The sequence below is a fragment of the Schistocerca serialis genome, chromosome 2 (assembly GCF_023864345.2).
Source record: "Schistocerca serialis cubense isolate TAMUIC-IGC-003099 chromosome 2, iqSchSeri2.2, whole genome shotgun sequence".
NCBI classification, from domain to species: Eukaryota; Metazoa; Arthropoda; class Insecta; order Orthoptera; family Acrididae; genus Schistocerca; species Schistocerca serialis.
Genome location: NC_064639.1, coordinates 145583513 through 145599350, shown reverse-complemented (window position 1 = coordinate 145599350; position 15838 = coordinate 145583513). Strand labels below are relative to the sequence as shown.

The 15838-nt window shown below is 38.9% G+C and overlaps 1 protein-coding gene across 1 annotated transcript in view; it reads right to left on the bottom strand.

Moving 5' to 3' along the window:
• Positions 1-15339: 15339 nt before the first annotated feature.
• LOC126455471 (uncharacterized) overlaps positions 15340-15838 on the bottom strand; it is a 146932-nt gene continuing 146433 nt past the window's right edge. Inside the window, exon 8 of the mRNA XM_050091225.1 lies at positions 15340-15560. Within this exon, the coding sequence (XP_049947182.1) occupies positions 15428-15560 (133 nt within the window). The 3' untranslated portion in view covers positions 15340-15427. The remainder of the gene's footprint in view (positions 15561-15838) is intronic.

The window sequence follows — 15838 nt, the reverse complement described above, 5'->3', positions numbered from 1 at the left end:
TGAAATGTACCACTATCAAAATCACTTTGCTAATTAAATTGTTGTTTGCTTATAATGTAGCAGAATTTAAAAAGTAATGGAAGAACTAAATACAACCAACCAAAAAGTAGAGCTGAAAATTATTTATAAGTAGACAAAAGTAATTACATGAAAAGAAAATTATACAACATTAGCATGAAGTTATAGAATTTGTTGATAAGTTTTTCTGGAAAGGAACCAAAACCCCTCTGATGCTCAGAATGATGTCAGGAAATACAAACCCATGACAGCTCCTGTATACAAGTACATACACTCGATCCGAAAAACAAAAAAGTCGGCATCTTCCCTAGATTTGTCAAAGGCATTTGATGTCAAAGACAACAAAATTCTTCTGGACAAACTGCAGTCATATGGCATCAGAGGCATTCCTCTAACCTGGTTCAGCTCATAGCTCAAAAACAAGAAACTAAAAGTAACAATAATACACAATGATCCGGGACATATTGAAATACACTACTCCGATTATGGCAATATTGCACAAGGCGTGCCTCAAGGTTTAATACAATTTTGTTCCTTCTTTACAGAAAAGACTTATTGTTGAATGTCAGTTCCATGAACAGTGCACTCTTTGCAGTTGATACTAGTGTCCTCATTACCAGCAGAAATGACCATGAACTCCAGGAGGCTCAAACAAAAAGTGCAAAATGAAGAAAACCGCCTTCTTGAACTTCCACTTGACAACCAAGAAATGTTATCCCAATATCAAATTATATGGGGCTCTTAAATATCCCCCACTTCAGAAACAGGATTTTTAGGTCTGTGGATCCAGGACAACTTAAAATGTCAAAGACACATCAATAAAATTATTAGTAAGCTGAACAATGTTTGCTGCACCTTATGTGTCCTTGGATACTGTGGAAGTCCAGAGACCATTTGCACTGCCTGCTATGCACAGTTTTGTAATATAATGCAGTATGACGTAATTTTCTGGGGAGACTTCACACACAGCTCAGCCAACTGACAGCTGCAGACCCTGTAGTGCTTCGAGAATTTACACGTAAATTCTGGAACCACTCGGCCTCCTGCCACCTCGAACACACGATATTTTAAAGATAAGTGTGAGAGAGAGCCTATTCACTGTGCAACATATGTCTGTGTGTGCAGGATTGACATTTATCGTGGGAAGACAGGAGCTGCATCAGACAAGCGGCATGGACAAGCGTTTGCCGCTAGCCCCACAGATGCTGTAGGAGAGGACATGGAGTAATTAAATGCTACTCTTTGCTGGGTTAGTGAATGAGATTGTTGGGAAAAAAAAAGAACCGAACATTTTGACTATAGACTTTTAACTTACTTCATATCTTAGCTCTGAACGAAGCAAGACACAGGGGACATCTATAAATTATTTGGTTGTTTTTGAATTGCTGGTAGTTAAAAGCTCAAAAAATGAGTGAAATATGAGAAGATGGAAATATTTACATGTGAAATGCGAGAATGTTATTCTTCATAATCCAGTACATCGTTAATTGGTGAAAAAATAAAGTTTGTATATTTACTCCACATGTTCTATCGTCAGAAAGTGTTAGAACATGGCGACCGACATGATCAGAACTCGAAGAAAGAGAAATTTTGACACGAAATCAAGATAAAAGGATATTATGAGTTGCCATAGCAACCATTAGTAACAAGACAGGGAAATGGTTCCCAGAGTTGGATTCTGCATAAATGTCAAAAAGGAGTGAAAATTAATAAATACCATACAAGAAAAGATGCAAGGAAAATTTGAACAGTTTAGACTAAGAAGAGTTACAATGAGAATTATTCGATGATGAAGATCCAGTGTGGGGAGTAAGCAGCTCTCACACACATCGCGAGGGCGTGGACCCTGTAATCAGCAACCAACTCCAATGACGCAAGCTGCTGCTCATCAGTGCTGACTGTAAATCCATTCACCGACACCAATGCTGAAACCAATCTTTGACGCTGCCAACACCCGCGCTGTTCATCAGTGCTGATTCCACACCTGCACACCAACGCAGCCTAAAACTCTACAACGGGTGAGCAAAAGACAATTAATTGAGTATGAAGTTAAGGACACTGTTCAATAATAGACTGTTAGTATAGTTATTATACTCAGAGGTGGATTTTTTTTTTAATGATGACGCGACCTAAAAGTAGAAAGAATATGGATGAGGAACAGCAACTAGCAGAACCAGCCACAGCTATTAGACTGACTAGGGAAATGCCAGACTGGTCTGAAGAAGTGAATTTCATCAAAGCTCAAAACGCCCAAATTACTACTTTAAGTAAAAATCTAGAAGCTCAGAGTTTACAATTAAATTCTAGATTAGATGCAAAGAGTACCAATTCAGCTACTTTAAGACAAGAACTAAGTCTTAAGTTAGATTCAGTAATTACTCAGTTAGATGATACATTATGTGAACAGAAGGCGGATTCAGCTGCTAGAAGAAAGGAACTAAGTGCTACTTTAAGTGAAAAACTAGAAGCATAGGGTGAGGTTTTAAATGCTAAGTTCAATGCCTTAAGTGATTAAGTGGAGAGTTTGCAATTAGGTTGCCTGACTATCCATGTAAACCAACTGTTCACTGACTTTAGTCAGACACAGAATAACCAGTTTCCGGACTGAGCTAAAAAAACTAGAATTTGATATTGAAGATAAATGTAATAATGTAGAAACTGAACTTAGCAAAAAGTTAGGATCATTTCAAAGCATATGCAATGTTACATTCGATGCTGTAAAGCATAGGTTGCACACCTTAAAAAGTCCAATCACAAACTGCAGGTGTGAGCATTTGAGTAGATGATGTGGAATGAAATGTTAAAGAGAAACTAGCCACTTCAGACATAGTAAATATCTGGAGGAACAGGTAGAGGAAATAATCGAACAAAAATTTGCTGAGAGGGTAACTCCCAACAACATTTCTTCAAATTTAGCTTCAGAATTAACGATACTAAGAGAGGCATAGATAATTTATGGAAATAATTCAAACTTATCCATGATAAGGTAGACAAGAAGGTGACTTATACTAACACAGTGTTAACCAGTGAGGTAATGACTGACCTACAATGGGAAGCAAATTCTGGATTATCCAGACCGTTTCCAAAGTTTAAGCCAGACGGAGAAGTACATCCTACTCATTTTCTGAAATGGTTTAATCAAGCCTTGCTGAAAAACTGGGAAGATTCAAGAAAGATTGAATTTGTGGTGGAGTACCTTTTAGGAGAAGCTTCAGAGTGGGGCAAGGTGAACATAGAGAATTTTTTGTTTTCGGCAGACGTCCAGAAAAAGTTTAAATAGAAGTATTGGTCAGCGAGCACCCAGGAAAAACTAATATCCGACTTGTGGGACCCAAAGTATTACAACAGTTCATGGGGTACAATGCGAAAGTATTTCAACTGGTGTTTAATGAGAGCGATGTACTTAGATAAGCCTATGGTGGAAGAAGGGTTGGTGTGAATTGTAATAAGACATTTACCCATTTATGCAAGGAAGGATATATTATGTAGCAGGTGGAAAACCATAGACGATTTATTACCCTTTGTAGATGCACTTGATGCCTTAAACAAAGACCACAATGAGAACATGCATCAAAGTGAAAATCAGAATTTCAGAAGGGGTAGTAATAACAGTAATAGCAATTTAAAGAGACATGAGACCAATTTAGCTAGAGTACACTAGTGGAATCAGAATAAGGGTAACGAAAATTATCAGAAGAAGCATTTACTTTTGAATATATGCCCAGTGCCACAAACTTCTCTTCTCCCCAAGGGAGATCGGTCGGGAAGAAGGGATCGGTTGGTAGGACATGTTCTGACATGTTCTGAGGCATCAAGGGATCACCAATTTAGTATTGGAGGGCAGCGTGGAGGGTAAAAATCGTAGAGGGAGACCAAGAGATGAATACACTAAGCAGATTCAGAAGGATGTAGGTTGCAGTAGGTACTGGGAGATGAAAAAGCTTGCACAGGATAGAGTAGCATGGAGAGCTGCATCAAACCAGTCTCAGGACTGAAGACCACAACAACAACATATGCCCAGTGATGTCGCAGGAATTTGTACCAAGCAGTAATAGAGTACAAAGTAGTAACATAATACCCCAATTTGGTAACCAGCCAGTGACTACCAATAAAGAGGAAAATGTAGTGCGATCTGGATCCAGGGCCAGGGCCCAGGTCATAGAAATACATTAGGAGGCCTGGTTTATAATAGGTATGTTAATTTCATGCACAAAATACCAACAAAAGAATGGTTGTTACTGGAAGAATGGAGCTTAACTGCCATTAATCCACAACCAATAAGAATAGGAAAAGTAGAGGATTTTGATGTTAACATATTTATAGATTCCGGGAGGGAAGTGTCACTTATTTCTAGCGTTTTCTTTAACACATTACAAACAAAATATCACTTACCGTATTATCAGTAATGGGAGTGTACATAGTCAGTATTACTGGAACAAAGAGCAAAGCTGTAAAACACGAGACCCAGGTGAACTGCAACATTAGGAATATCCCATTTCGTCAGACACTCTTAGTAGTAGAAAATATCGACAGGGATGTGTTATTTGGCCTATCAGAATTTAATGTCATATTGAATTTTGAGGAGGATCTTCTTTATTCTGGAAATGTGTATACAAATATTGTGTAAAGTTTGTGACGGACAGCTATATTAGTAAACAAACAACTGAGAGTCGATGTCTGAGATTAACTGCTACAGCCAGATTGTCACCAGCAATTGATAACATACGTCACACATCACACCACACTGACATACAAAACAAAATAAATGAATCGTCAATATTAACCAGTGAACAAAAATTATATTTATCTAAAATTCTATTGGAATATGAAGTGGTATTTTCTGATTGTTTGGGTAGTATTAGTGACTATGTACGTAAATTTAAAATTAAAGACAGTACTCCATTTTTCTGTAAACCTTATCTAATATCAGTAAGTTTAAAAGAAGCAGTTAGGGAAGAAATTGACAAAATTTTTGACAAAACATAATAGAATGTAGCACTAACATCATGAATAACCCATTGGTAGTAGTAAAAAAGGCTGCAGGAGGTGTGCAGTTGGTACTAGATGCATGTACTTTGAATAAGCATACAGAGACAGAATGAGACAGACCCATTAACACTGATGAATTATTGTCCAAATTTAAGATAGCACAGTATTTTAGCATGATGGACCTGACTGCTGGATATTCGCAAATTCGGTTACATCCTGAATCAAAGAAATATACAGCGTTTCTATTTGATGGGAAATCATATCATTTTAATGTGTTGACATTCGGGCTAAATGTCTTAGTATCTGTGTTTATATGGGCACTGGACGAGGTGTTAGGAAGGGAATTGTTAAAGGATTTACTAATATATGTAGATGATATACTTGTCATCTCTTCTATCTGGGAAGAGCATTACCTGACCTTGAGTAAAACTCTGAAAAGGTTTAAAGAGAAAGGTATTTCAGTAAAATGCTCTAAATCATACTTTGTGAGGCAAGAGCTTAAGTTTTTAGGGCATATCGTAGGAGTGCCAGGAATTAGATCAGATCCAGAATGTATAAAGGCCATTAAGGAGTGTCCACCCTATAGAAACATAAGACAATTCAAGGGATTTATTGGAATAGCTGGGTACCATAGACGATATATACGAAGTCAAGAGCTGAACAACCCAAGACTTTTATGTTTATTAAGGAAGGGAATACCATGGGTTTGGGACCAAGAGGCCAATGATGCATTTGAAAATGTAAAACGAGCACTGGTCGAATCACCCATATTACACCATCCGGTGATGGGTGAGCCATTTAAAATTTCAACAGATGCATCCAACGATGGTTTTGCAGCAGAACTTTTCCAAGCAGAGTAAATCTGGAAAGTATAAATCACAGATCTATAGCTTTTGCTAACCGGAGTCTCGACAAACATGAATTAAACTATACAGCCACAGAAAAGGAACTATTTAGTATGGGGTATCCAAAAATTCCAAACACTAGTTTGGGAATAAAAATATATATAGACACACACACACACACACACACACACACACACACACACACACACACACACACACACACACACGGATCACCAAGCTCTACCCTTTTTAATGAGTAGTTGATTATTACACAGTAGAGTAATGCAGTGGATGTTGTTCCTACAGGAATATGACATTAAAATACAGTATATAAAAGGTTCTGAAAATATTATACCTGATGCTTTGTCAAGGATACCTGTAGATATGAAAGAGTTAAACATACAGAAGGGCCCAGCGTAATTTTTGCAATTAATTTTTTGACAATAGAATATCCACATAACAGGGTACAAGATATGGCTTGAAGAATAACCCAAAACATCCATAATGATACCTACTTTACAGAAATATATGCTATGTGTAACAAGAATTCCTTACCTCGTAATCAAGTAAGGAGGTGGAAAATTATAGGGCACAATTTATTTTGGAGGGACAGTATAACATCTCAACATCGGCGCACATGTGTTCTGAAGTTAATGGGAGGATGAGATTGTGTGGTATGTTCATGTATAGCTCATATGAATAAGTTCTATTATTTTGAGAAGCTAGGACAGAAGGTAGCATCTCTAATTAGGACTTGCAAAACCTGTCAGAAGGTAAAAGAGAGTAACACATATATTAAATACAAAATGTATCCAATCATTCCTAAGACATTACACAATCGTACAGCAGCAGATTTGTTTGGACCAATTCCGAAAGGAAAGGGAGGAGTGTCATACATTACTGTCCTCATAGAGTGTGTGATATTCGCTATTTTTGGCTTAATTAAAACAGCAAATTCAGCCAGAAGGCAAATACTTGTTTATAAAGAATGATTAATATATATTAAGGCGTCGCATGGCGACGGTGGAATTTTCTAGATAATGTAATTCGTTGTCTTTGGGCGGCAATATAAACAGAAAAGTACGGATGGATATGCGATCCTTCACTATTTTGTTCGCTGGAGAACAAATGAAGCCTTGAGCGCTAAGAAGACTTTTACTGTTTTTCTCGAGTAAGACGGACGCAGATTTGTGGCGGTCTGATCTAATTATTTTTACTAAATAAATAAAAACGTGTTCCGTCTAAGTTTTGAGTGAAGTATAGGAAGAAGAACTGTTGTAACTTACCGTGACGAAGCACGAGCGACTCAAGAGGACAATGGCTATATAAAAGAGCGCTCAATGGACATGATATGGACATAAAAATCTACCGTCATTGTAGTATTAAGCTTAAGGTACGATATATGTTTTAGTTATAATAAATATTTGTTCTGGGAATACTGAATCATTTAGCAGTGCTCATTTCTATTATCTCCTCAGTATTATTTTCATTTTAATTATGCATTTTGCTAATATTACAGACTCCAAGATCAGCAGTCCAATGTGCGTGTTACCTTGATAAAAAGAAAACTGTTTTATCGTCTTCTTGCATCAGCTTTAATATTGAATTTCTCTTTTGTGTGATGTTACAGTTGTTTTTGCGCCCTTAAGAACTTTCTGGTCCCTTAGGAAATTTTTTTGTCATAACAATAACTTCACAACCGGGTATGATCGTATCTACGATCATGAAGTAATTAGAAAGACGATAACGCAACTTCTTAATCAATAGCACGCTAGTTGTGACTGCCTCAAGCCACGCGAAACCGCAAGTAAAAACTATTCACATCTCATAATGCAATATTTTATGACAATGGTCAATCCATGATTCTTACGCCAATTGTGATTGATAAAACAGTTAGTTAAATCTCAATTTCCAACTTTCCATTGAATAGCAACATCACTTCTATTTTGTAACATCACAAGTGTTGGTTGAAGTATGTTAAATTGTATCCAATTAAGAAAGCAAATACACCAACTGGGATTCACTGTCTGCAACAATGCTTTCTGCAGGTAGGAAAGCCAAAACGGTTTCTCACTGATAATGGACCTCAGTTTGTTAGTAACGATTTTAAAGAATTTCTAGCTTGGGAAGATATTCATCAAGTACTAATATCCAACTATAATCCATCTTCTAACCTGTGTGAAAGGGTTGTGAAAGAAATTGGGAAATTATGCCGCACCTACTGCCATGAAAAACATTCATCTTGGGCAACGAAAGTTAAAGACTTTGAACTTATTTTAAATGAATGACCACATTTATCAACTGGATTAACACATTTGGAAGTAATTGGTAAACCCTTTATGGGAGAGCCCCTTATTAAATGTTTCATTTGGCCTGTACAACCTACTGATGATTACCAACTTAAACAGGAAATAGTCTCTAAAAATCTAATCAACAAAGCACAACAACAAGTGAGTAAACATAATGAGAAGACTGTCGAATCTCAATACAAGGTCAGTGACCTAGTTCTCATAAAACAGCATCTTCAGAGCTCTGCCCTGAAGAAGGGGAGACATAAATTTTTCCAAAAATATGAATGACCTTACCGAGTACGAGCGATAATACATCCCAAAGCCTTGCTTTTAGTAGGTCCTATAACAGGATCAGAAATAGGAAAATACCATGTAAAAGACATAGAGCTGTATATCTCCCAGGGACATTAACATTCTGTGTTAATGGATGGAGTGACGACTGTCAGATCCCGAGTTGTTTTCGGTGTTTCTTCTGTGCTATTTTTTCCTGCACCAAATTATCTTCAAATCTTAAACTATCCTGTAATCTATTTTTGAATTCTTATATTATCCTATTATCCACCTTTAGAGAAACATATCCGTGTGGAAGTGTGATTACATCCCCGACGCCTGTCTTTGATTTGGTGTTACACGTGTGTATGTTGCAATATCTTTCATCACTCTAAAATTGTTTCTCATTTCATCAGTAAGTCCAGTCATGAAGCACAACTCAGGACAGAAGCACCTATTACTGGTTTCATAATATGCTCATTAAAAGCAGTTGGATTCCAATTTGATATATCTACAATTATGTCCAGAACAGTCTGTGTTCTCAGTACTTGGTTGTTAGAGGATCGTGCTCAATAAGTATTTGAGTCACCTTCATGCTCTGCTCTAGTCAGTGGTGGTCTCGACTGTAATGCCTAGCCAGCCAGTCTTTCTGCCATCCGCGTATACACTCCTGGAAATGGAAAAAAGAACACATTGACACCGGTGTGTCAGACCCACCATACTTGCTCCGGACACTGCGAGAGGGCTGTACAAGCAATGATCACACGCACGGCACAGCGGACACACCAGGAACCGCGGTGTTGGCCGTCGAATGGCGCTAGCTGCGCAGCATTTGTGCACCGCCGCCGTCAGTGTCAGCCAGTTTGCCGTGGCATACGGAGCTCCATCGCAGTCTTTAACACTGGTAGCATGCCGCGACAGCGTGGACGTGAACCGTATGTGCAGTTGATGGACTTTGAGCGAGGGCGTATAGTGGGCATGCGGGAGGCCGGGTGGACGTACCTCCGAATTGCTCAACACGTGGGGCGTGAGGTCTCCACAGTACATCGATGTTGTCGCCAGTGGTCGGCGGAAGGTGCACGTGCCCGTCGACCTGGGACTGGACCGCAGCGACGCACGGGTGCATGCCAAGACCGTAGGATCCTACGCAGTGCCGTAGGAGACCGCACCGCCACTTCCCAGCAAATTAGGGACACTGTTGCTCCTGGGGTATCGGCGAGGACCATTCGCAACCGTCTCCATGAAGCTGGGCTACGGTCCCGCACACCGTTAGGCCGTCTTCCGCTCACGCCCCAACATCGTGCAGCCCGCCTCCAGTGGTGTCGCGACAGGCGTGAATGGAGGGACGAATGGAGACGTGTCGTCTTCAGCGATGAGAGTCGCTTCTGCCTTGGTGCCAATGATGGTCGTATGCGTGTTTGGCGCCGTGCAGGTGAGCGCCACAATCAGGACTGCATACGACCGAGGCACACAGGGCCAACACCCGGCATCATGGTGTGGGGAGCGATCTCCTACACTGGCCGTACACCACTGGTGATCGTCGAGGGGACACTGAATAGTGCACAGTACATCCAAACCGTCATCGAACCCATCGTTCTACCATTCCTAGACCGGCAAGGGAACTTGCTGTTCCAACAGGACAATGCACGTCCGCATGTATCCCGTGCCACCCAACGTGCTCTAGAAGGTGTAAGTCAACTACCCTGGCCAGCAAGATCTCCGAATCTGTCCCCCATTGAGCATGTTTGGGACTGGATGAAGCGTCGTCTCATGCGGTCTGCACGTCCAGCACGAACGCTGGTCCAACTGAGGCACCAGGTGGAAATGGCATGGCAAGCCGTTCCACAGGACTACATCCAGCATCGTCTCCATGGGAGAATAGCAGCCTGCATTGCTGCGAAAGGTGGATATACACTGTACTAGTGCCGACATTGTGCATGCTCTGTTGCCTGTGTCTATGTGCCTGTGGTTCTGTCAGTGTGATCATGTGATGTATCTGACCCCAGGAATGTGTCAATAAAGTTTCCCCTTCCTGGGACAATGAATTCACGGTGTTCTTATTTCAATTTCCAGGAGTGTAGTTAGGTCTTATTTTTGCCTAAGCTATTCTTTAAAAGTAATGTCTTATCCAGTTGGTCTATGCAGATTAATAAACTGCAAAGAATATAAAATTAATAGAAAAGGGGATTTTGTTGGAATCATTATGCAATTGTGATATGTTGATACATAATTTTACTTTTATGGGATGTGATGTGTAAGGGAGGATTTATATTAGTTTTCGGAAGGGGTGGGTAATGTGAGTACAAACACGGCTAACACAGAACACACACCACAACTTCCAAAAGACCCTCACAAACAAGTGTAATTGATTCTTCACTATTTGCCGTTCCATAGGGTTTACTAAGATTTTTTTTTTCAGTGACTTCAAAGGTGAAGGTGAGAATGACCGTTCTGTAGGAGACGTTTAACACCATACCTCCTCCAGCTTCTCACTCAAGTACCGGCGAAGTAGGTATCCTGGGGAAGGGGGTTGGAAGGGTTTCCTGTCTTTGGGGCTATCTTCCTTCTCTTCTTCAATCTTGGAACCATTTCTACTTTTTCCTTTGTTACTTCTCATCTGAGCACCGGTCTCTCTTTAAATATTCATATACATCTTTTGCTGATGTCCTTCTTATTTTCTGTGGTTTCCAATAACCTAAAATTTATTTAAGCCAAAGAATCAAGCTACACAAACACACTTACGCATACACACAAAAAATATGATTACACAAACAATGATCTTACACATCAGAAAGGGAGAAATGTCATGTGTTGTAGGGGGAAATGAATGTGTACCCCGGGAAAGGATGCATATATTATCGTTTATTGTGATGGTTCTGCATTGTACATACACACATTGTTGTTTAGTGTGAAGGTTCTACATTGTACGTACACACATTGTTGTTTTTTTGTGAAGGCTCTGCATTGCACGTATATATATATAATAGAGGGAAACACTCCACGTGAGAAAAATATATCTAAAAACAAAGATGATGTGACTTACCAAACGAAAGTGCTGGCAGGTCAATAGACACATAAACAAACACAAACATACACACAAAATTCAAGCTTTCGCAACAAACGGTTGCTTCATCAGGAAAGAGGGAAGGAGAGGGAAAGACAAAAGGATGTGGGTTTTAAGGGAGAGGGTAAGGAGTCATTCCAATCCCGGGAGCGGAAAGACTTACCTTAGGGGGAAAAAAGGACAGGCATACACTCGCACACACACACATATCCATCCGCACATACACAGACACAAGCAGACATTTGTAAAGGCAAAGAGTTTGGGCAGAGATGTCAGTCGGTGCAGAAGTAAAGAGCCAAAGACGTTGTTGAAAGACAGGTGAGGTATGAGCGGTGGCAACTTGAAATTAGCGGAGGTTGAGGCCTGGCGGATAACGAGAAGAGAGGATATACTGAAGGGCAAGTTCCCATCTCCGGAGTTCCGACAGGCTGGTGTTAGTGGGAAGTATCCAGATAACCCGGATGGTGTAACACTGTGCCAAGATGTGATGGCTGTGCACCAAGGCATCTTTGGCCACAGGGTGATCCTCATAACCAACAAACACTGTCTGCCTGTGTCCATTCATGCGAATGGACAGTTTGTTGCTGGCCATTCCCGCATAGAAAGCTTCACAGTGTAGGCAGGTCAGTTGGTAAATCACGTGGGTGCTTTCACACGTGGCTCTGCCTTTGATCCTGTACACCTTCCGGATTACAGGACTGGAGTAGGTGGTGGTGGGAGGGTTTTACACTGGGACGGTTACAAGGGTAGGAGCCAGAGGGTATACGAAAACAAATATGAATATAATAGAGGGAAACATTCCACATGGGAAAAATATACCTAAAAACAAAGATGATGTGACTTACCAAACAAAAGTGATGGCAGGTCGATAGACACACAAACAAACACAAACATACACACAAAATTCAAGCTTTCGCAACCAGTGGTTGCTTCATCAGAAAAGAGGGAAGGAGAGGGAAAGACGAAAGGATGTGGGTTTTAAGGGAGAGGGTAAGGAGTCATTCCAATCCCGGGAGCGGAAAGACTTACCTTGGGGGGAAAAAAGGACAGGTATACGCTCGCACACACGCACATATCCATCCACACATACAGACACAAGCAGACATAATATGTCTGCTTGTTTTCCTATGCCAACCAGGTACTTGTTTTGTATATGAGATGGACAAAAAACTAAAATGAAATTGGAGTAAACACTATTTAAAATCATGTTTTATAAAGTTTCATCACATCACTTCATATCATCAAACCATCACACCATACTATGATTTGTACAGTAGCAAATGTACATTCCGTGTGCATCACCATGTACATATCTTGTACAATATTGATTCAGAGGATAAATAAATAAATATTACCATAAGGAGACATCAGTACAATTGTTCGGCATTCACATTGATAATAAGTTATAATGAGTCACCCGTGCAGAAAAAGGTGTGCAATAATTTATCAGCAGTACTGTACCGTATAAGGAGATTAAAAGATTGTCAATCATACCTTGGGTTTAAGCATTTTTCCATACTCTTGTGAACTATGGATTAATACACTGAAAAACTGCTGTTGTGACTGATAATGTTTTCCTCTGTCATAAAGAGCGTCATTAGAAACATTTTTAGTTTGTGAAGCATAGTTTATTGAACACAAGATACTTCCTGTTCTCAGCTCGTACATACCCCAAGTTATACTACAGGCTACAAAGAATAGCAAGATGATAAATGTCCCCCAGGACAAAACTATCCACAAGCAAAAACTATTTTGCAGAGTATTTCTTAAGATGTACCAGGAACTATGAACCAACAAATTTAAAGAGGCATTATAATCTTCATTAAAAATGTAGACCTTTTATAACATTGAGCAATTCATGTATAATGGTCTGGTAAATTGTTGATATGTAGCTGTTTTTCACAAATTAAGTATGTAATCTTGTTCTAAACTGATAAGGTCTCATCCAACATTAATGTTGTCTCCAGACAAAGAAATGGATTTGATTGGCTCTACGTAGGGTGGTTGAAGACAACAGCTAAGTGGACAGTGAAAGAAGAGCCTGTTGTGTTTTCAGTAACTGAAATAGAGCTTTCATAGTGAAGAGTCTAATATTCCTGAAATAAAAAAAAGTTTAGTCAGTGTGTTTTACAAATTTTGACTTAGTCAGAGAGACATAGTCTTTTAATGTGAAAACCATTGAGAAGCAGAGGGATATTCATTGTAAAATAGATACATGTTGGGATACACTGGGATAAACAGGAAAACAAATGAATTAGGGAACAGACAGGAATAGAAAGGCGAAATGGAGGTTGGCATGATTGATGGTAGCTGAACTAAGGAACTTCTTTGCTGAATTTCAAGAAATAAAAGAACTCTTAGGGTGCAACCTAATAGAAAGTGGGAAGATGACATTAGAAAACATGAAAGAATTATTTGAATGCAATGTAGTCAAAAACAGTAAAACCCTGAGAAGTCTTGGGCTTCATCCAGCAATGGGTGGGAAAGACTGATGATGATTACTGCAAACATTTTTTCATCTCAGTGATGCTTGTGAGATTCTATGATTCTTCATTTTTTCACAACCACTTTATAGATTATTCACACGGCCAGTTTAAATTTCATTCTAAAACATGTTGTCACTGCTTCTTGAGATGTGCTTGTATGAATTTTTCTAAATTCAAAGAAAGAATTTCCCTCTCAGTCCATCTGGTATGTCTTCCCTAACCCAAGCCTCTGGGTGACTTTTCCAGACTCTGTCCCTTTTGGTGAACCTCACCAGTCCTTTTCCTTCACCCCTCTTCCTTCCCCTTCAACCCTTCTTTGGTGGTTTTGAAATGCTGATTTTTGAAGTTACTGAATGATAGTAAGTCAATAAGTGATAACACAACCACCACTTAGCATGTTCCATGGATCTCAGTGAGAGGTAACGTCTCCTGAATGAGAACAGAGTAAAATGTAATGGAAGGTGTAACAAGGTCTCTCTCCTTATGTTGACCTAAAGACATGAATGTTGGCTTATTTACACTATATTAATTCGTTTTTGTCATGTAGAATTATATTGGACCAGTGGGGATGTAGAACCACTGGCTCTACCCTCTAATAATATTGCTGCCCTACTGCAGCAAGAACAACTGTGTGTTTGCCAGATCAGTTCTCTGTGGTATGTGTTCTATGCTAAATGCATTGTGCATATGCTCCAAGAATAAAGTATTCACAGTAATTGATGGGAGTGTGATTGATTATATATCATCGTAATTATCATGCCTGCTCCCCACTACCTACAGGCTTATGCAACTGAAGTAAATAAATTCCCTGTTTTGCAGAGGTGACCAGTAAAAATATTGTGTAAAGTGAATAACCACACATCTTGCAGAGACCTTTTTAAGGATTGTGGTATTCTCACATTACATTCCTTTACTTTAGTGGAATTCTACACATTTATTTATGCTGTTGTTACTAGAAATACCAGTCAGAATACATAATTTTCTGGTCATTGTTTACAAATTTATCTCTGGATATGTACTTTCTTCTTTGAACTACTAAGCAACTGATGAAGTAATTAATTTTTCTGAAATAAGAATTTCAAGATCTATGGGCTTTGTTGAATTTACCATCATTTTTAAAGTCTGTGGTTCAGTGCTTTTTATTTTCATCTATTAACATTTCCAGTATTAACTAATTCAATAATATAGCTTGACCACTAAAACAAAAATCATTTCTTTACATATATTGGTTCTTTTATTTGTTAACAAGAATAATAATGTTTATAATATGGTTACAGTATATCACACTGTATTAACATTTCCAGTATTAACTAATTCAATAATACAGCTTGACCACTAAAACAAAAATCATTTCTTTACATATATTGGTTCTTTTATTTGTTAACAAGAATAATAATGTTTATAATATGGTTGCAGTATATCACACTGTATCTAAAAAATTATTATTCATAACTGGAACATAAATTAAGTTTGATTTCCTTTGTTATTGTTGCATCCTCTGTAGAGCACATCACAATCAACTCCCCTCATTCCAGCCAAACCAGCATCAGCAATTAGCCGCATCCAACTGGAATCTACAGATTTTGCTGTCCATGAACTGTGAAATAATATAACTTTTAAGCACTTAAAAATGTTTTAAGTGAATAATAAACGGCTGTGTCTGAATGAATTAGGAGTAAAAAGCTTGGCCCAAAGTTAGGAAGTGTCACTTTATGTCAAGGAATATTTTATTGTGACGTATTAATCTCATAATGTGAATTACTAAATCATTTGATTCAGGACAGGAGATACACAAAACATTTGTGATATAACTTCACCACTATCACAGTACAACAAATGATAATAATAGTACCATAATACTAATATAAATAAGGC